This window comes from Pseudonaja textilis, chromosome 4, assembly GCF_049901715.1.
Source record: "Pseudonaja textilis isolate UNSWEBS1 chromosome 4, rPseTex1.2, whole genome shotgun sequence".
NCBI lineage: Eukaryota > Metazoa > Chordata > Lepidosauria > Squamata > Elapidae > Pseudonaja > Pseudonaja textilis.
The window spans coordinates 33,855,137-33,879,000 of NC_141993.1; the positions used below are offsets into that span (position 1 = coordinate 33,855,137).

The 23,864-nt window shown below is 35.2% G+C and overlaps 1 protein-coding gene across 1 annotated transcript in view; it reads left to right on the forward strand.

Moving 5' to 3' along the window:
• Positions 1–23,864, forward strand: part of ADAM12 (ADAM metallopeptidase domain 12) — a 287,867-nt gene that overhangs the window by 39,112 nt on the left and 224,891 nt on the right. Inside the window, exon 3 of the mRNA XM_026704952.2 lies at positions 11,032–11,105. Coding sequence (XP_026560737.2) covers positions 11,032–11,105 — 74 coding nt within the window. The remainder of the gene's footprint in view (positions 1–11,031; positions 11,106–23,864) is intronic.

Consider the following 23,864-nt stretch of genomic DNA (forward strand, 5'->3'; position numbering starts at 1 on the left):
TTTGATTCTTGCATATTTCAGTCAATTTTTCCCCAGTTATACATGAACAGTAACTTTAAATTGGGGTCCCCGAACTATTCAACAGATCTTCACCAGACCATAGAATAGCAGTTTTATCAATTCCTAGGAATGTTGGCATAATTTTAGGAAGCTAGGCAGGGGAATGGAAGAGAAGAACAAAATGAATATTAGTTTGGGACAATACAACAAATCACGCTTCTCTTATTAGCTACTGCTCTACCTTTTTATGACATGATCCTCCTTTCCCACTGCCAACTCTTGTTAGTGCTTCTCAGTCCACCAGGCATTGCTACTGCTATAGATTTTAGAAAAGGCTATGGATGTGGCTAGAAATTGAATGAGAGACTCACCCCACCAAAAAAAGCCCAGTCTAGATTAGACTGGAGTGGATTGGGGAATTAATGAAATATTCTGGAAAGGGGGGCTTTACTTGTGCTTTTCTTTGACTATTATTCAACTTGGCCATCTGATTAAAGTAAAAGCCAGGCATGGCATATTCCCACTCCTTAACAGGCTGGTGTGGTGGATCACCACTGATTCTCCCATTCATACTCTATTCACACTCCAGAAAGTTTTAGGGCAGGACAGAGGCTGAAGAAATAAATCATATCGGTAGCTTGCCTTTAGCAGGAGTTGAAGCACAGATGGGGAAAAACGGGGCTGTGTCCTATAATAACTTATCATCTGGCTTTCATAGGATGTATCTGACCTGAAAATAGAACAGAATAGAATGGAATGGAATGGAATAGAATAGAATAGAATAGAATAGAATAGAATAGAATAGAATAGAATAGAATAGAATAGAATAGAATAGGAGTTCTTTATTGGATACACAAAGAATTTGTCTTTGGTGCATATGCTTTCAGAGTACATAAGAAAAAATAAAATAAAATACAGTCATCAAGAATCATAAGATACAACACTTAGTGATAATCATAGGTTACTTGACCTGAATATAAACATAACTGCCTACTTAGGAGCTTTTGAGCAGTTTTGACTTATTATTGGTTGTTAGGCAATTATACTCCTAACCAAACAAAGGGGAGGCGTGTTACTCTACTCCTACACAGAATGGATAGGAAATAGCAGCATGGAAATAGAGAGATGGCAGGTATAGATGGCATCAACCAAGACATAAATATTAAAGAATATAATCCTTTCCTGATCAAATCAGTAGTTTGCAATTTTGAAGAAGTATATGTTCAAAAAATAATATTTGATATCTTGCCAGAACTGAGGAACAATTTCCCCATTGTCTGTCTTTTAGAAGCTCTGCTGCTACAGCTCTCAGAATTTGTAGCCTGTGTGTTCAGTCAATTGCCCAGTTGAATTGATGTTTTTTTTTAAATCAGACCATCCTGTGAGTATGCAGGCTTTGGTGAATTATTTATTTCATTTATTTATTTATAAAATAAATGTAAGGTGAAGCTTGTGTGTGCACTGGTTCTGAAATTGGTAGATATAAATGCCGTGAGTTATTTAAGAAGACACAAACATTGCAAACATTTATTTCTCTGCCCATATGGAAATAGAATCTAATTCTACTTCGCCTGGTTATTCCAAAAGGGACATATTATTTGTGTTACATCTCTGAAAGAAGTTTGAAGTCTGGGTTGCTGCTGCATTGGCAAATGTCTAGTGCTACAAGATAATAATTTACTTCTGACAAAAACATCAAGCAAAAAGAGAAATAAAATCATTATTTGTACTACCTGCTTGATAGTCAAAGAAAGTCAAGTTCACAGGGCTCTTGGTAAAAAGAACTAATGCATTGTCTCATCAATATATAAAATCATATAGTAACTGAATAAATATGTTGCTTCGGTGTTTATTTTCAATTATCTGTAGCTGAGGCATAGATGGCTCTTATTTGGGTTTAATTTGAAGAGCTCACATAGGGAGGTGCTTTGTCCCCAAGCTCATTTACTGGGAATTTTACATCTGTGGCTCAATTTTTGAAAGGATTATAGCAAATAGCATGCATCTGTCTGTCTGTCTGTCTATCTGGTTATAAATGATAAGAGGTTAAGACTGTTAGTTTGGCACTAGGCTAGAAATGTGTGTGAGTTCTAGTCCTGCCTTAAGCATGATCAGCTGCTGGATCAACATTTGGTTGTCGAAAAAAGTGGACCCTGCACATGTGGGAAAACACATGGGAAAAATGATATGCTGCTAGTTCATTATTTTTAAGAAAAAAAATATTTCTCCATTTTCTAGCAATCCTTCTCTTAGTGGCAAACCTCCTCATCCTGAAGAAAAATTGACATGGGTGTTTCTTAAAGAAAAGGTGGTGTGTGGCAAACTTGCCCCCAAACAGTCACAGGTTTTTGACAAATACATTAAAGAGGCACAGCTTAAATACCCAAGTACAGCCCTTAGTTAAATCGAGGAGGCCTCAGAACTTCGAAAGCTCTTGCTTATTTGTCAGTTTTACCCCACGCTGGGATGAAAAGTTACAGTCCCATACAGTGATGGGATTCAAATTTTTTACTACTGGTTCTGGTGGGTGTGGCAGGGGAAGGATACTGTAAAATCTCCATTCCCTCCCCACTCCTGGGAGAAGGTTACTGCAAAATCTCATTCCCTCCTCACCCCACTTTCCAGCTCTTTTCCTTGCTTTCCAGCTCCATTCTCCTGTGCAGGGCAACAAAAGAAGACCCAGCCGATCAGCTGGGACTCGGCAGGCAGAGAATAGATAGGGGCGAGGCCAGTCAGAGGTGGTATTTGCCGGTTCTCCAAACTATTCAAAATTTCTTTTACTGGCTCTCCAGAACTGGTCAGAACCTGCTGAATACCACCTCTGATCCCGTAATTATACAGATGGAACAAGTATCAGTATATTGCTTTTTTTAAAAAAAAATGTTATTTATAAACAATAATAAATGTGGGATAAAAATAAATAAATAAAAATCAAGACAACAAAGTAATAAACTGATGCCCAAGACACCTGGAATGGTTCAGGCTATTTCCTGTATCAGACTTCTGGAGTAGGTGAATAGTCCTACATTCTCCTATTTACCAGCAGCATGTTTTTTCTCCATTTTTTTTAAATGAATGATGAATAGACCAGAAGAAAATGGCATGGCATCTCTCTAGTGGATCATAGTCTTCTAGATATGCCAAACCACAACAGTCATGGCCTTTGGCCATCCCTGGCTGTAAATACTGAGAGTAGTAATCCAATATATTTAGAGTGTTAAGTTGTACTGTTTTTAAAAAGAAGCATTTCTTTTCTCTTGAGATGTTGGTCTTAGATAAAAGCCAAGTGACACCATGAAAGTTATTTTTTATTTATATACAACATAGAAGAGTAGAGTATATTTCTTCCACTTTGAGCAAATGTCTAGTTTCCTCCATATTGCTGTTGAGAGACAGAATATGATTTTTCCCCAGAACCAAGACAGCTTTTGGAAACAGGCTTCATAGCTTTAAGGGAATGACTAAGATGAAGTGTTTGAAAGGGTTTCCTCTCTCTACCCTTGATTTACCTTTCAATATATGCAAATGGATTGAATACCATTTCTTCTTTCTCTGAAGGTATGCTTTTTTGTGCATATATTTATTAAGAATAGAGTGCAATTGGAAAATTTTAAATATTTATTTATTTATTTATTTTATTTGTCAATCACTTACAAGATAATAGGTATAAGTATAAACATGAGTAAAAATACAGGAAATAGGTACAAATAAATGGGAACAATAGGACAGGTACAGGAGGCACGATGGTGCACTTATACACGCCCCTTATAAATAATAATAATAATAATAATAATAATAATAATAATAATAATAATAATAATAATAATAGCACTCTGAGAAGCACAGAGCCGAAGACACAAGCCTGAAGATGATGAATGAGACTTCTTCAAAACATTGCCTAGATACTTCCAATCTTACGCGGGAGAAAACCCAAATAACCAAAGATAGATAGATAGATAGATAGATAGATAGATAGATAGATAGATAGATGATAGATAGATAGATAGATAATGATATTATATATAATATAACATTATAATAGACAGATTTCATTTCTTTTCAAAGAAAGCATCTCAGAAAAGTGGGGGAACCTCTTATTGCATCTAAGAGCATTTTTGACTCAGAATTCTGTTTTCTTCTCAACTTCTTTGAAAGGGAAGAAGGAGAAAAGAATGGTTAATAGAAAAAAAATATTTGATATGTTGTACAATTTGATTAGCAACATATAATGATGCCACATTATGATGACTTAGGTTTTTCACGTTAAATGTAATAAAACCCATGCCCCACTAAACTATCTAAGTGGCAGGCATGAATACAGAAAGCAAGGGTGTCAAACTGGCAACCCGCAGGCCAGATATGTCATGCACAGGCCACGCCCACCTGAGCTCTTTGAATGGGAAAAATGTCGCAAAACATTATGTGATGGCAGCATGATACTGTGGGCTTGACACCTGTGATATACAGTGCAATAAACTAAGTTTATCACCTTCGTGAAACACAGGCACTGAAGCTGGGACATCATGGTGGTGTAGCAACATGTCCCATCCCCAATGCCACATATAACATATCAGGTTGACTTTGGTGACCTCTCTGATCTTGGAAATATGGGTGCCAATTCTTGACCTACTAGAATTTATTTGTCTTGGAATTATAAACATCAGCTCTGCAGAAAGAAGTTCTATTTAAGAAGTTCTCTCTCTCGTCCCCAGGCATTCCCTGTAGGCATCTATAAATAAGTACATACCTTGGCTGTTGCTTCTATCCGGAGCAATCATCTGCTGCATTGCCTTCTTTAGCTCTGCAATAATGCTTCCTCTCTACAAGCCCGTAGTAGCTTGTATGAGGAAGTCTAACCTTTCGGCTTAATGAACGACTAAATGAATGAATGGAGTGAATGAATGCAATTTTCTTATATTTCTTTTTAAAATCCAAGATTTTATTCATATCCACATGAAAACTTTACAGAGACTCCAGAAAGGGAGAAAAGCTTGTAATATGAAAAGTTGAATAAGGTATGTTCCCAAAATGTGTTTCAGAAATTGAGCAGGGAAAAGGAGTATATTTTCTGAAGAAACAAGTCCAGATAAATAAAAATATTTGGAATATTACAATGTGACTAGTTCAATAAATCTTTTCTCTCTCCCACATTCCTTTGAGTAATAATATAGAAAGATGACTGATCTTATTTCTCTCTTTTATATACGTTTTACACACACACACACACACACACACACACACACACCTATATACATACATATATATATATATATATATATATATATATATATTCTTATGTTTTCGCGGGTACTTACATGTATGGTATTCAGCTTTGTTCTGGTATTTTCCCACGTCATTATAGTTGTGCTTTTAAAGTTGTAGCAGCATTTCGGCAGAATCTCATCTGCCATCATCAGGCTTCTGTATTGTGTTTGTCTGTACAGAAGCCTGATGATGGCAGAAGAGATTTTGCCGAAATATATATATATATTTTCATGGGTTTCACTATTCACTCAAGTCCCGATAAAAGAAATCCTAGAAATCATCAAAAATAAATACCAACCACTCAAACACCTCATGGAACTAGCAGAACACTGCTTAACCAACACATATTTCATATACAAAGGACAAAGATACAAGGAAATTGAAGATACATTGACCCCTTTGGGATCACCACTGCCACCCATCATTGCAGACCTGTTCATGGAAGAATCCAGAGCCCTAGCCAATGCCACCCACAAACCCAAACTATGGCTAAGATACATCGATGACACATTTGTGATTTGGCTCCATGGAAAAGAAAACCTAAACAATTTCTTAACACACCTAAACAGCACACATTCCAAAATCAGATTCACCATGGAAACGGAAACAAGCAACTACCATTCCTAGATATACTAATCTACAAAAAAACGGATGGCACACTAGGACACACCATATATCAGAAGAAAACACAGACCAACCGCTACCTCAACACCCAATCCCACCACCACCCAGCACATAGTCTAATTCCAAGTGAAATGCTTTTTGTTGTTAACACTTTAAGGGTTTGATCACTTTTGTCTACTAACATTCCATTGCGCTTAAAAATCCTTAAGGTTTAATATTATGAAAAGATCTATACGATGTGAAAACTCTCAAAACATAGTAGTTCTCAAAATGCGAGTCTAACTATCTGCCTTTTAAAGATTAGACTTAATGTTTTCAGGTGATTAACAATTAAAAAATATTGTTAATATTTTCCTATTGTTCTATATAACAAGATTTTCCAATAATGGCCTTGGAATTTCTATTTTACCCAAACGATGTTAAAATGTACTTTTAAAATATATATTGTAGACATTTCTATCTTTACACCAATTCATCCTCTTTTTATGTGTATTTTATTATATAATTTTGAAATGACTTTCCAGTAGACATAATCCTTCAATGTATAAACATTGTGTCCCTTGGAAACACAGTGTTTGAATGATTCATGCTTTATCGAAAATATACTGGTGAGATGAGAGGTAAAATTTCACTTTCATTTTTAAAAAACATGAACAGCAATATATCTGGCTTTTTACTTATTCTATTTATCACTGTCAAAAGTTCTGCAAAAAACAATGGAAAATTTAAGAGAAAAAGTTAACTGCTTGCTCTTAACTTTGACCTAAATTCCACATAACTCCTGCAAAAATATGGAACATGCATGCAAAAATGACTGGCTTACAATGAGCCAAGGAAAAAATAGTCACCAGAAGCTCATTTTATAGAGAGATGCTACAAGAGTTTGAAATTGGTTCTAAAGCGATCCTTGCGTAAAACCCATGTAATGAGTCATAGCGATTTGACTTGAAATAAAGAAGAGAAAAATACGTTAATTAAGCAAGTAATCAAATAACAGTGCATGAAGATACCTAACATTGAGTTTTAATCCAGAGAAGCAAAGTCTTGATAGTTCTTCGATTAAATTAAATTCAGCTTGTATTATAATCAGAATTCTAAATATATGCTGAATTAATAGAATAAAGTTGACATCACTTGACATTCTAAGATCATAATACAAATAAGTTGCAATCTTTTATAAGTAGCTAATATTTTCATTTAATTATCTATCCACCATAAAGTTAAACTATTGAAGTTTATATATTGAAACTTTGTTCCTATTTTCATCTAGAAATAATTAGGGATGAAGTTAGAATGACATTTAATTGATTGATTTTCAAGAGTGTAAATAGAAAATCCAAAAGGATGTATCAAACTTTAAGTGAAAGAGTAAAGAAAGGAATTTAAATTCCCCTGCCCCCCTTTGCCAAGTTCCTAACTGAAAACTTTTGTCTGATGCTTAGATATTCTTTGTTAATTTTCTCCCCATTGAAATATATCCTGCATGTAAACATCTGGTTTGGAGATGAATCTATTTTTATAGTGTTTATGGAAAATGGAAGAATTAAATTCTCAGTTCTAGTGATCTGTCAGTGGGTGTTATTTACATTCTACCATAAGAAACAATTGCATTTATATAATGTAATAGTTGCTTAGTGTTTAACTGTCCACAGTAAAGATAAAAATTACATGAAATGCTCTTAGATAAGAGGCTATGCTTTGATGCGGAGCTTGTAATAATTGCAAAATATGTCTTTTATTGTTCTTTCTGTTAATGTCTGAATTATTCCATGCATGCGGACTCCTCAGCGGTTTGTTTATTTAATTAAGCAAGATTTTCCATATTACTGTAAACATTGCAGTTTCCTCAATCTGTTGCTATTATACTCTTGTGTATGAAAAGGACAATTTGGGATCTATAACAATAAAACATAGAGACCAAATTTCACTTGGAATTATACTTCTTTGAAATATATTTTACTTATTTATTTCATATATTAAGAAAACTTAATCTCTTATCTGTTCATGTTCTAAAAAGGGAATTGTTTATAGATATATAATATGATACAAAGATAGAGATACACAATAAAATAATTGATAATTAATATTTCCTTATATTAGGACACTAAAAACATAGTGTAAATTTTTTTTTTAGAAAAAAAGGGCATAATTAGATTCACATTTTGATGACTAAGGGCTAACCCTCACTACCAGAATGGGTAAGCAACCATTTCTAGAGGGCAGGAGTTGACTGTGCCACCTTGTATTCATCCCTGTTCATCACCAAAATGGCTTCCATTATTGTACTCCATTCCCACGGTATATTTGTGTTGCTGATATTCTCTGTTACACTCTGTTAACTGAAGGACTACACTATTCAGTTTTTTGCATCTAAATTTCAGATGTTAATTGGCTCCATAAATTCAAACAAAGGGACACATTTACCCAAACACACAAATGTATAGACGCATAAAGACCAGCCCATTTGGCATTCTTTTTTCTGGAACTGAAAGGTAGGAAAGCATAGCAGCAGGATTTGCTTTATCTGTTAGTACTTCAGATTCTTGTAGAGAGTATTAGAATACAATCAATTCATTTCAACTGCCTTGATTTCCTGCACTTGACAACAATAAAGTATAAATGTACCTGTAGTTTGATTAAATTAAATTTGTTGGAAGTTCCATTATTCATTCTTGCCAATCTATTTGGAGTCAAATCTCATTGATACATCATGTTATAAAAATTTTCTTTCAAACCGTAATTCAAAGTAAACTTTAAAACATTAATTCATGTATTTTCCCATTGATCTAACATTACATTATAACCAACATTGTAACCATTTTACCATACAATCAAAACATTCATCTTCCAAGTTTATCCTAACTATTTTATAGTATTAATTTAAATTTTATTATAAAATAATATTTTATAAACTTTAGAAATCAAATAGTCATCTCCAGAGCATAAATTCTAGAATATGTATATGTGTGGGTTTTTTTAAAGCAGAGACTTTTTGTACATGTGTGGCTGTGTCACCTGGAATCCTCCTGTATTGTAAAAATACTTTCTGTGAGTTCATGGGAAATGTTGTTTCCTGTAATTGTTTTTTATCAAACTTATTCCCACTGACAGTTTCATAGATCCCACAACAGACTGGTGTAAGAAAACCTTCTGTCTTTTCCCACACAGTCCTAGGGGAAGAGATTTTACCTCAGAGTGCAAACAGAGAGCTTTCTTCCACACTGAAGCTGTTTAGTATTTTGAAATGTGGGGGTGAAAGCTCTCATAGCATCAACATTTGTGCATGCGTCATTAAAAAGGAATATGTATAATCCAAAAGAACATGGAGAAGGTCATGGGAAAATTATTAAACCAAATTCTAGGTTACTAAGGAAGGCCTCATGAATAGAGGAGTAAAAATATAGTTATTAGTCCATATAAAAGAGTAAAAATTAAAGAAGAGCTTTCAGTACCTTGGGTGTTGATTAGGGAAATTTTCTCTCACATATGTTCCCTATAAGATTTATTTATGAAAAACAAAAGAATCAGACAAATGAGTATGGGATCTCCTTGTTTTTGAAAATAACTTGCCTTTGTATCCTTGCCCAACACATAAGCTTATTCTAGTTAATTTAATTCTATAAGATGAGGATTGAAATAACATAAATGGATTTTTTTTTTGTCAAAATTATTCTAAGAACAACCTTGTCCTGACTTTACCATTATATAATGAAAGGACTTTGGAAATAAACAATCTATATCAGCCTTGATTTTTGACTTTTTGTCCCACTATGATTTGTCAAATTACATTGAAACTTAGGCTAGTTTAAAACTGAGCAATCCACACCACACTGTACTGATGCCTCTTCTACCACCAGAGTAAACACAAAACTATTTTCCCACTACGTTCAAACTGGTGCCTTCCTTCCTCCCATAGAATCCATGTTTTGTCTGACAAAAACCAGTATCAACAGAAGTAAGCCCCAGCACAGTGTTTCTCAACCTTGGCAACTTTAAGATGTGTAGACTTCAATATCCAGAATTCTCCAGCCAGATTACACCTTAAAGTTGCCAAGGTTGAAGAAACACCACTCTGGAGAGTACATCACTGGTGATATCACTTAGATGGGCAATAAAACATCTGCCAGAAAACAACCAAGTTTAGAGAGCATTAAGAACCCGACAGTTCAATCCTGGGTTACAGATATTCTCTTCTTTTGGTAATACATCAGTAATTGAGTATGTTAGTCATAGCGTAACATCTACTGAGAAAATATTAAAAGCTGTTATACAATGATTGCATTCTACCATTCTTAGGCAGAGGTGGATAGAACTATGAGCAAATAAGTCTTGTTAATTCTTTGTGCAGTAGATTTTAAAATGAAGCATGTGACTGAAATATTTTATGACTAAACTCATGAATAATGTGAATGAAATGGAAAGGAATAGCATGAAGAAAATATTAACTGGTCCTGACATTACAGAAAGACTGCCCTGAAGGAAGAGGCAAATATTTCTAGATAAATTAATGAAAAAAGAGAATGGAGAGTTCTTATTCACGGTTTAAAAATGCTGCATATCATTATGCCTAAGTTGGGCAAATCAGAAGTTGCTAGAGCATTTACTGTTTGTGCGACCTACCTATGGGAAAAGGGTCTACATTTCATAATGAAATATGAATTTTATGTTATTTGGGGACCAGAGGTCATATTTATACAATGGTATTTTTTCCTCTAGATATCCATCATGTTAAATTCTTAGCATTTGTATATATGTGTATGTATATATGTATATATTCACTATCCCACTTGGGAAAGATTTTAATTAAGAACAGATTTCCTGTTCTTGAGTACAAACTCATACATAAGTCTATAGCAGAATAAAGACTGACAATTCAAGCACTTAACCAAATATCTCTTCAAAGTGCTAAATTAAAAGTACCTTTAACATATTTAAGGGTTCCTGTAGTTGCCTAACATAAATTTAATTGTCAAGTTAAATGAATTTTTTTAGATTCTTGTTTCAATTCGAAAATTTCTTTGTTGTCTCTTTACTTTGAATTCCATTCTCCTGTTTTTCTATCCCAATTTTACAACTTTTATACTTGTTGCAGAGATTCTTTTGTTGTATTGACTTCTTGTATTCTTCCATTTCATTTTTCAGACTCACCCAGCAATGCTGAAATTTCTTATACAAGCTGAAAGTGAACAACTTGTCATCAGTCTGGAGAGAAATGAGTAAGTGGTTGTAATTTGTATTCCCTGCAGTATAGTAGTGCTATGGATTACTAAGTTAAAATTGATGGTTTATATTTGTAATGTATCGAAAGGTATGTCCCTGCCCACTTTCTGTCCTTGGAAAAATAGGCTGGTATAACAATGTTTCCAAAGATTTATTTCATTATTTAAAACGAGGTGGCAATTCTGTGAGGTTTCATGCACAAACCATGCATCTCTTTTGGCATTACTTTAAGCTTGTTTTACTTTCACACTTAACTAAATCTGCTTGTTCACATCATGATAAATAATTTTAGACAGATATTGCTTTGTCTTGATATTATTTCATAGTTTGAAATGTGTTAACCTGCCTAGGGACTATCATTAATTTACTATTCACTTTTTTGCAATTAAAAAAAAGTTAAATTCTATCTGACTGAGTAGTTGGAGGTAGGAAAACTGGGAGAAATGTAATAAATTTTACTGAACCATCTCATAATTATAGTCTAGCTTATTGCATGAATGGCAGCATAGTAATCTTAGTCTTGTAGAATCACCCATCAGTTCATCAAAGATTAATAAGAGAATGGCAAAAGGATGTAGTCTGTATTATCATCTTTCTCTACAGTAATATGCTGATCTTGGCACATGGACTTGGTCTATCATATCTGTTTTTCACAGAAGGATGTACATGACCACTACGCATATACACAATTCTTCTACACAATCAGGAGAATCGGCTATTTTTAAGATAGATAAACCAATAATTTGCTTAGGGATAAAGGCTGCTTACTTTGTATCAGTCTGATACTTCCAAATATCATTACTTAATTGACTGAATGCATTGACATTTTAAAATCTATACCTTTTATTGTTGGCATCTGAAAATATAGTTTTTCATCTCTATTTACTCCAACTGACAGACTGAAATCCTTGGCTTGGTAAAACTAAAAAATAAACCATATGTAATCTTCTATTTGTAAGCATTGAGTCATCCTAGACTGGGTTAAGTGATTACGTGTTACTTTTTTTATAGACTCTTGGCTGAAATGGTGTGGCTGAGTAGTCCATCCATCCAAGACGTAGTATGGGCAAATATTTCCTCAAATTAAGAATGAGTGTGAATGAGCAAGATTAAAAAGTCCTATAAAAATGTGTTGGTCCAGAACTCTGCCTCTAAATGCAAGCACATAACTAGAGTGGAGCAGAATTTGAATTAGTTACCAGGAATGACAAGGTATATGTACAGAGGATTCTTGAGCAGTTATAAACATCAAGGAAGGAAGTTGCCAAAGCATAGCCAGAGTTTTTAATATAAGAGATTTTTCCATTTTTTCCCACATTTTTGCGTAGGCATTAGCTATTTCAGGAAGTGAGGGAGAAACTGACATTTTCTGCAAACACCTGAGCACTGATGGGAGCATTGGAGTTAGTTTTACAGTTTAAAAAACAAAGGCCAAATCCTTTGCCATTTCATACATTTAAGGAGTTGAGCCCCTTTATTTCCTGCCACAATTCCCATCCTCCCTCAGGAAGGCAAAAGTGAGCTGGACTTTCTGCAGATGGTTATTCTATGGTGCTTTAATAAAGGAGAAAATCATCCAAATTGGCTCCCAATGGAATCCACTGAGATTCCTTATTAGTTTTGCTAGAGAGAAACCAATGATGTTGCCAGGGGATTGCAAGGTTGAGGTTTAACATTTAAAATTCTAGAATTTCCCGCAAACAATAATGAACACCTAGAAATTGGCAGTGTAGCATTTGTCATTATGAACTACATTAATTTACTGTCCCCAGTTTCAGTCTTATGAAATCTAATGTGACCTATCTACTCTCCCTTTGGTGGTTATCAAGATATATTTCTTCTTCTTTGGTTATTTGTCTATACTGCTACAATATAAGGCTATCATCCACTAGTCCCTCAGGGTCTACAATTTGTTTTTAATATATCCAGCATCATGTTCAAAGTTCATACTATATGTAGACAGAACTCTCAGAAGCGCTTTCCTTCAATCAGCCAATCAAATGCTTCAGCAATGCCTGATTTACAAGTTGCAGTTTCATAATTTTGTACATGAAATTCTGAAGACAAGAAATGGGTCTCTGGTTGATAATGCTAAGAAAGCATCCTGTGTGGGCCCTGATCTCATTGTTGACAACAGGTCAAGGAAATCTGTCTTAATGAAACTATGGTGTCCCTCAATTCCCAGAACTCCTAATTCTTCTTGAAAAGTTCATGACTATTACTCAGTATTTTCTTCCTCTAAATGGTGTGAGACAACATTGCACTCTATCTTTTGTTAATAAGACTGCAGCCCTAACCTTGTTAGACCAGGTAAGCTATATGGTGTTTATTTTTCAGAAGGTATACACAAGATTGTGCTAATAATTAAATTATTTATCTGTCTTGGAATAGAGAAGATACCAAAATTAAAATACGAACATTTTAATGAGGATACATAGAAAAGAATATAGAGGAGAGTGGGAAAGAAAACATTCCAAATTTAATCTACCTGATAGCATCTCTTTAAGACAGATTTCTCAAATATCTCGTTCTCAATAATATTAATTAGTGATTATGAGAACTGAAGTCCAGGACATCTCTGAAGAATAACAGACTGGGAAAACTGCCTGGAGTATTGGAGAGGAAGGAAGAGTATAGTTCAGTTAAGATATTATTTTAATTGTACTTCTAGGTTTTTATTGTTCTTTTGCAAATATAAGTTGGTTTACAAAGTACTCTGTGTAACAGACGAGCTAAATCAGAAGGGGAAAAAAGCTTTCTCATCAGAGGTTTGCTCCCTTCAACTTGAAATAATTTTCCCTCACAGAGCCAAAATAACCTACCACTGTGCTTTGATCCTTAAGTGTGGATTGTGCACAGAGTGTGCCTAAATACACCATATCAATTATTATTGGTATGGCTACCAAGACACTGTATCAGCTAAAAAGAATAATATTTTTCCTCCCAATTTATTTTTTAATTGGAGGTTAAGCTTACTGTCATTGATATTACAACAGTGGCGTTAGACACATATTATGATCTGATCTCTGTTTACTATGTAATCACTCTTTTGTGAATATCATCAAAGTAATTTTCTTGTTGCATAAAAATTTATGTAGCTGAATAATGATGTGTGTATGTATGTATAGGTGTATACACACACACACACACACACACGTGTGTGTGTATGTATGTATCAATGTATGTGTCTGTGTATGTATAGACACACACACACATCAGTATTCAACTACAGTTCCCCATTAAGTCCATATTCAGTAGCATACTTAGGATTGCCCCTTGGTGAAATGCCTCTGTAATGAAGCAGTTAAAATGGATTCATTATTTATGAACTGATAATATATACCCCTCCATTCTCTAATGAAGCATAAGATAATGGGTTTTTGAAGAATGCATTTTTGCATGAGAAATGTAAATTGACTCCGCAAAGATGCTGAAATAAATAAGTGTGCTTGAGGTGTGAATAAAATGTGAAGACAAACACTTTTGCCGATTCTGTGTTTCTTAAATCAAAACAGAGGCATTTAAAATCTGTGTTTATATTGCCTAATCTTTCTTTTTTTTAAAAAAAAACATAATTTGCAAAGTATGGAAGAAAATTGCTTGTGAAATGTTACAATTTCTGTTTCAGCTAGATAATTAAATTAAAATAAACTCTGATACAGTTGCTTATACTTGGCCAAAATAGGTATAAATAACATTCACATCATGTTACTGAAAAAATTAGAGAATCAATGGGCAAGCTGTGATTGTTCAATAGTGCTAGATTATAAATTCATCATATTCCAAATGGGTCACACTGGGGTTCATTGCATATTGCTGCTGTGGTGGAATCTAAATAAAGAGTGGCATTTCAGATTGCAAATGAGAGGAGTCTTTCACCCAAGCTAGGATGAACTGATTAACAAAATTACTTTATTACTGATTTTGAAAATATTACTTTTAGATGAAAATATAGATTCCTAACTGCAGAATTCAGATTGTAATTACGTTTCTTCATTTTCATCTGAATCACAATGGGGTTAGATAAAGAGTCTTTGGCCTTCTTCAATACCTTCTTCAGTATTTAAATGTTGGAAATACATGCTGAACAAATTGACTATTCAAACTTTGTCTATCACCAATCTGTTAGAAAGAATAGAGTAGATTAACCTTCCTACTGATCTGTAGGACTATGTAAACAAACTTCTTGAATCTTAAAAGTCAGGCTGCCAAGTGAGTCAACCCCATACAGAATTTTCCTCCTCCTCCTTCCTTCTCCTTTGGGAGAATGCAATCCCACTGAGAATAGGCTGATCTACCCTCCCTCTGAAATGACAGCACATCACAATGAATACTTTGTATTGTGCTGCCCCTCATCCATCTCATTATTGACTATAGGCAGATATTCAGTGGAGCCAAATCATTTCTGGAGGAGATCACAGGAAAAGTAGATCTGACTATCATCAGTAGGTATATAGCAATTTCATTAGATATTGAAATGAAATAGCAATAGCATTTAGGCTTATATACTGCCTCACAGTATACATCTCTGGGCATTTTACAATCTCTGGGCATTTTACAATGTAATCAATATTTGCATATTCCCCCCCAACAGTCTGGATCCTCATTTTACCAGCCTCAAAAGAATGAAGGGCTGAATCAACACTGAGCCCAGTCAGGATCGAACTCCAGGCTGTGGGCAGAGTTTGTCTGCAATACGACACTTCAATTACTGCACCACCTGGTAGAAACAATAGAAACAGTAGAAACAGTAGAAACAATAGAAACAGTAGAAACAATATAGAGGCCTAGGAAATGTGATATAATAGTTTCCACTTTGAGAAGCAATAGTCTCTAGGCAATATTTCCTGAAATTCTCCTCAGGGATAAGAACTGAAGCACTAAAAGTTGTATCCTATATTCTCCTCTCAGGTGGTTCAGAAAGATACTGTGGTCAATTTTATGACAAATGCTGAGATATCAAGAAGAATCAACCAAGTTACATTTTTTCTGTTAATTCCTAAAGCAAATCCAATAGGCTACAGGTCAACTCAAGCCTACATCTGCTGCTTTTAATTAGGCCCCAAGGACATAACTTTATTTTGTTATCAAGTAGTTCCTTCCTTCTTCAGCTTGAGGGGAAAAAACTCCCTAGGTGTTCAGCTTATGTTTTCATTTGTAACAAAAAATAAAAAATGTAAGCACGACTATATTTTGATTAAATTTACTTTTACATTTAATAAACATACCAAACCTGATACTTGAACAAACCAAACCCACCCTCCCTGTCTTCCTCTCTCTCTCTCTCTCTCTCTCTCTCTCTCTCACACACACACACACACACACACACTACACTGATCTTAAAATAGCCTAGTGACCAGATCAGACAGTGGCATAAACATAAACACTCACTGTATTACAGTTTTTCAAAAAATGATATTTTTCTCCTGTCAAAATAAAGAAGAATAAAAATGTTTACATCGCTTCACCATTTCCAGAAATTTTACACTTCTAGTCAGTGGGGTGTGAATTTGTGGATCAAATCAAGCAGAAAATAACTGTTTCTTTACGGCGCTTATCATTATAGCGTAAAATTTGAAATGGACTTGATCCTGATCCTTAGCAGATGGTAGTCCTATCATTCACTTGCACTCCAGCAGTATGCTGCTTTAATATTCACTTGAGTAGTCGGGACCATCTTTGAGACAAATTAGAGAGGGCACTCAGCAGGGATTGGGTTGACTGCCCAAGCACACTTCTGTTGCCTATACCTCTAGAATAGGGGTGTCAAACTCACGTCATCATGGCGGTGTCACATGATGTGTTGTGGCTTTTTTCCCCTTCACTGAACCGGGTGTGAGCTGGCCAGCACATGACACATCCAGTTCACGGGCCACAAGTTTGACAGCCCTGCTCTAGAATTATGGATGAAACCAACCCCAATCTTTTCAAGATAACTTGGAACCCAGAAAGATACAATAATCTTTTGAGGAATAGTATCATAATAAACTCATACACAAGTGAGTTGTAGTCACTAATCTTACCTTAATCAGATGGTGATCGATTTATGATGGAAGATCCCTATTCATAGAATACTTTTTCTTCAAAAAAAAGAGGCTCAAATCAAATCTAATACCATATGTTGGTGCTGTAATCAGTTTTTATTGGTTAATAGTCATCATTTCTGTTATGAACAATAGAGCTGCTTCAAACAAACCAGCCCCACAATGAATAGGGAACTACAAACGTCATAAGCCCAAAACCAGATGTTAGTCACTAGCTTATTCATGGATTCGGTTAGGTAGAATCTGCAAACATTTTGTGATTCTAAGACTAAGTATGTATACAAACACCCACATATACACACAGCATGAATCAGCTCTCACACAAGTATACTTTCAAGGGACATATTGTACTTATATATCACCATCATACCACCTTCTCTCTTGGCTTGTTCTATTACAAAAAAAAGATGAACCAAAACCAGGCCTCTGCCTTTCTAAACAAGGCAAGTCAGCCTTCTCCTCCGTTATCTCTCTCTTTCTGTTTTTGGAGTGAACAAAACAGAAATCCAAAGACTTACAAAGGAGCAAGACCATGTTCTTTGAGGGCCCAGAATGATTCTCTAAGACTTGATGGTCCACATAATTTCCAGAAGAGGGGAATGGACCTTTCCCTTTGGGCTTCTCTGATGAGTCAGATTCTAAAATGGAGAAACTATTCCTTTGCAAGTATATTTTATGATATACTGCCCTTCCTTGTGTTATCCAGTTTGGGTGGGGTGGTGGGTATTCATGCATTGCAATTAGTTTGGTAGAGGTAGATATGGATCATGGCCAGGACAGGTGCTATCTAGATATTCATTTTATTAAATCTCTAGTGTATCTCTTTAGCCTGGTAGCCAATACTGTGAGTTCTTTGTTTAGCAGTCACTAGAGCAGAGCTGTCAATCCATGGGCTGGATGCATCATGCACTAGCCATGCCCATACTGGTTTAGGGGAGGGGGGAAAGTCTGGAACATCACGTGATGACGACAGGACAATGTGAGTTTGACACCCCTGCTCTTGAGGTTCAGATAGAATCAGGTTTTTGTATTTTTTGAAGTAGCCATGTCTTATCCTAATCTCCATTCTTCTATAGTTCCACCAGATCACCAACTTCTCTTGATTTTAGTCTCAAATCTTATTTTCTGGGAGGTGGGTTTCAGTATGTACTGTTGCTGTTCTTGATCATGTAGTCAAGTATCTCCAGAATTACACCTCCTGTAGAGTCATTAGATTGTTCTGATTCCTCGACATATGAAATGGAGCATGTTAATCTGGCTGTTTCTTTGTTTGTGGTTTCCTAGCTTATTCATTGTTTGGTTTTGTTCCCTGCTCAAGTGTCTAATTAATCTGCATTAATACTAGTTGTTACAACAAAACCAAACAAACAAATTGAGGAATTATATAAACTCAAGTGATACACTTTCTGCAAGACTATCTGGGTCTGGCATGTCTCCAAACAAAATTGTTGCTGTACGTGTAAATACAGGTGATAGGCTTCATTTGTAGTCTTTATCCAGTTCCTGCTCAAATAATCATCAAAGCTCTGTTACTGGAAGATGTTCAAATATAGCCAATCTTTTCATGTCAAAACAGTGATTGTTTTGTGCAGATATCTTCCTAATTCCCAAGATTCTGTGGCTATTTCTTTAAGTTCATTCCCCTACTTTTATGTAAATTGATATTTTTGGTTGATCTTACTGCTTTACTTTTAACATTGTTGGCTGAAGGAACCGGAATAATATATTTCCAATATGATTTAAACTGACAAAGTCTGTGAATAATTTGACATGTTTATTATCAGTGTCTAAAAACATAAATGAAAGAATAATAAAAACAAACAAAATCATGTGGAGAAAAATAGGACCTCCCAGGCGTATTTTGCTGAGGTAATCTATTGCTATAAAATAGTCACAAAATATTACAAATGGCTCTCTCTATTGCTGACTGAGTTGTTTTTATCTGTGAACTCAGAATGAGCAGTGGTGTCAGAGAAAGTTGACAGCTGGAGTGGCCTTTCAATTAAAATAAACAGTGTGATTTTCAAAAGTTGCTGCCCAACATTGCATCAATGTTAATATATATGTAGAGTCAATCATTTTCAAGCATTGTTATAATGTTTCTGCTATTACTCTTGTCAAAATTAGTTCTGTAAGAATTCTTTTGCATATCACTTTCAATGAGTTGTATGAAAAAGATAAAAAAATTCTCTAGTGGTACAAATGGCTAATGTTAAATTCTGGAAATAATGGCATGGATTTTTCTTTTACTATTAAGCAAGATAGTCATGAAATTTAAACAAGTTCATTTCTCCCTCTTAAATGATAATGTTATTTGCTTATTACTATTTTGTCCATATCTGAGAGTTCTAGTGCTCATTATACTGAGAGGAATCTCCTGAAAAACATGTCTATTCTGCAACACTGCATCTTCCCCAATCTATGTGCTCTCTAGATGTGTAAACATCAACTCCCAATTCAAGAGTTAACATTCATATATGAATGCCCAGCATCAAGAAGGCTAGTACAGCAAATAGTACATTACTTAAGGAAAGAATATCTGCCTTAAACAAAAACGTATCTTTGTTTTTATAAAAAAAATAAAAGAATCCAACACCTTAGTACAGTTATTGAATTGAAAAATGTTTAAGTTTTTATTTTTATTTACAAACATATCAATGTGTGAACAATGTGATACCTGGGAGGTCATATATTTCAGTACAAATAAATTGATTTTAATCATATTTGTTCCATCTAACAAGCTTATATAATTCTAATAATAATACACGTATTTGCATTAATGTATAATCTTTTATTGTTCAATTATCCATTATTTCTATGTTATCAGGAAGTACCAGAATGTGTGAAATATGTTGAAGAAAACAGATATCTGATCTGGTAGTTCAAATCAAAAGCTACTGTATTTATTAAGAATAGCTAGGGCTGAAATATTCCAAGTTAGAAATTCATTTTGTAGCTTTTCATAACCTCACATGTTTGAGGAACCTACAACATTTCAGAAGAGCCAAGATTTCCCTTCGAAGTATATATGTGGAAACATTCCAATTGTATTATTTTGGTTTCCAAGGTATTGGCAGATATCCAAGGAATATCTTCAGCTGGGGACAATGCTTTGGCCATTTTCTCAGTGGTGATTTATAGTGCCTTATAATATCATTCAAGCACTGCAGCCCAATATAGCAGTAATGAAAGCAGGCTTTATTGCTGCAACAATGGAAGAGTAATGCTATAGTATTCATTAGTGAGGAAATGGCCTTTGGTATCATGTAGTCATGTGGCCAATCTTTGAATTATCCCATTCACAATTAGGTCCTTATAGTACATAAAATTCTAATTCTTACTTGAAATTCAGCTTAAAATAATTTGGCAACCTTCTATAATTAGCTATGCATTTTGATTGACAAACCATTCTAAGCTGATTGCAATTAATTTGTAGAAGCAATTGCAATATGTTTATGCTTTGTTCTGGTTGATAAGCATATTTGAAGTGAAATTAATCATATTTCATTGTTTATGGCTGTAACAATTGAAAAGTTAATATTTCTAAGGGACAAATGTTCCCTGAAAACTAAATAGGGAGCAATTTTTACAGACAATAAAGAATGACTGAATGATAAATGAAATGATAAATAAAATAAATAAATATTAATAATAGATAAATAGTGGATAAATGCAGAATGAAAATAGAAAATAGATAGTCTGTTATTTCCATCAACTTCCCAAAGGGAAAATCTAACAAGTTAATACAGTTGGAGATATTGACACATTGCTGTGGGAATACAATTGCTGCGAAAATGTGGTGCATTTATTTTCCTATCCTTGGTATGTACAGTATTTTTATCTATCTTCTCAAAGCTTCACAGGGGTTACAAATTATTGGTTGGGCTTGCTGTCTTTTTTGCAGCTGTGAATAGAGGAAGAGGCATTGGAAATGGATAGTTGGAAGAATAATTGATGATTGAAGATTAGTCAAAATACTCCATATACAAATTACTTTTACTTTAGGTGAGAAAAAGCTTATTAGGTTTCCTTTGTTAACTTTACAAGTTTCTCTAGTAAGTTAACATCGCTCGCAAGGCCGACATTGCTTTTTTTCCCCCTCCTGACAATCAGGTGTGCCAGATCCCCCTCACTGTCTTGCTGCTTTGCCCAGGAGGCTTCCCTGAGGCCCAGGAGACCAAAAAATGGAGCACGGGGGTGGGTAGGTTGCTGTGCCCCCCCTGCGCTCCATTTTTTGCCTTCCTGGGTCTCAGGGCAAAAATAGCCCCCAGGAGGCTTCCCTGAGGCCCAGGAGGCAAAAAGGGGCATGCAGGGAGGGGCACTGCAAAAAAAAAAGAAGCTATGCCCACCCAGTCACATGGCCATGCCCACCTAGCCACTACCACCTAGCCACACTCATAGAACTGGTAGTAAAAATATTTGCATACCACCCCTGTGTATGCCTAGGTTTCATATATAAACTAAAATTTTCCTGTGATAGTGAAGGAAGCAATGAACTGAGCCAAAAGAATAGCTTTTTCTCTATCAGTGCTAAATGCATGATAAACATAAATCCGGACCTAATGTATTATTCATTCATAAAATTAAAGTTAAAAATGAAAACTCAATCATGTTGAAGAAAAGGCAGGATGATGATGATGATGATGATGATGATGATGATGACGACAACGACAATGATACCTGCAGGGCAATATCTGAGGAGCCATGGTGGTGCAGTGGTTAGAATGCAGCATTGCAGGCTAATTCAGCTTACTGACAGGAGTTCAATTCTCACAGGCTCAAGGTTGACTCAGCCTTTCATCCTTCCAAGTTCAGTAAAATGAAGACTCAAATTGTTGGGGGCAATATGCTGGCTCTGCGAACTGCTTTGAGGGTGCTGTAAAGAACTACGAAGTGGTATATAAATCTAAGTACAAGTGCTATCTGCATATCCCAGGTGCTTGGGAAGGGCTGGATACGTGAATAAAAATGCCAAATTGGTCTAAACATCTGGCAATGATAAGCATTTTTATAATAGCTGAAAACCAATTAATTGTGGTACATCTTCTGGCATAGAGAAGAAATTTTCAATCTGGATGAGCATCGTTTGAACCAAATAGTCCAAGCAGTTCTATAGTCCCAACAATCTGATTCTTTCATTTCAGAAGCCCAGCAGAAAACTGACAAAAGAAATGTAATACTGAAAATGAGGTAAGAGAGCAGTGAAAAAAACTGGGGACTCAGGCCATACGTTAACTCAACCTCAACTCTGAAACTTACCAAATCCTTTGACAAACTGGTGGTACAAGAAAATCTCTGTGTAATAGTTAAAACAGACTTAATGTGACTCAGCAAAACAGAGAAACCAGATATGTGAATCACTCCTGAAATGACAAGCACATGAAATCTTCAAATATGACTAGATATATGGGAATGTGATCAATCAGTTGTGTCTTTTTTAAATTATACAGAATTTTCTTTCTTTCCTACTTAATGAAGAATGTGCCAACATAAGTACTGAAGAACATACTCAAGATGCTGTGAAGAAGTATTAGATTTCTTTTTTTAGTACTCTCAACTTGCTTTTGTGGATTTCTGGCAGTCTTATGATTACTTCATATTGCGTGTTACAGTTTGCAGCCATCAGTCACAGTGTTGCAATATTCTGAGATATTGATTTCATTGTCCATATTGTGAAGTGTTTGGATATGCCTGTTTGTATACAAGAAAGGACAACAGATGTTCATGAACAATCCAGTTATTTGGTTCAGCCAGATAGTATCAAAAAGGTATGGAAACAAATATACATCAAAGAATAGGAAAGCTCTTCATTAACTATCCCCCGAAGTGTGAGGATTTCATTTTCCAGAATTCCCAGTCAACAAATGCAGTGGGGAATCACAGGATGGTGGGAAATTCTGGGAATTCAAAGTCCCACCACACCTGAAAAGTATTATATAGGGTTAGCCATCATTTTATTTTAGCAATAGTGCATAGACATATATACCACTCCTGGTGCTGTAGAAGTCAGCACCTACCCCCTCCTAGAAGAATGAAATATTTTGAGGAATATTTAAAAAGGCAGAATATTCTAGTTCCCCAAAGAGAGAAACGGAGAAACATGTTTTTTAGAGGCAGGAAGAAGCCCGTGTCTCCCTTCCCCCAAGCAGAAACTGAGGAAGCAGCTTTTAGAAATGCAGATTTGGTAATCCATTTAAGACAGGATATTTTGAAACTCCCTGTAGCAAAGTCTGGACAAAGGCAGAATGGTATGATTAGCCCCTTTCCCAAGATCCAACACAGGACAAAACCATTAAGCCACAATAGGAATTGCCCAACACCCATTCAGAACACAAGCCCCCCCAATTTCACCATCCTAGAGCAATCCAAACTTCATCTGGGAGTTTAGCTAAACAATAAACCAGAGGTAAACCAGATTAGCACAGATAAGCATCTAGGATTTGCATTTCCTCTTTTGCCTATAGAGCCAGCCATGACCCCTACATAACCCCTACATGACCCCATAGAAATCTGATAACGACCAATAGAATATTAAAGGACATGTTCTTGCACAGGAACAGGAAGCTTAAATACAAAGCCCAAAGAAGGTATAAAAACCACCCACTCTCAACTCCATTTGGTCAGCTGCACCAGAACCATAACCGCTGGTGGTTTTGTTCATCATTAAATCATCTTTCCAATTAGCCTCCATGTTTCCAGTGTCTTTCTCCC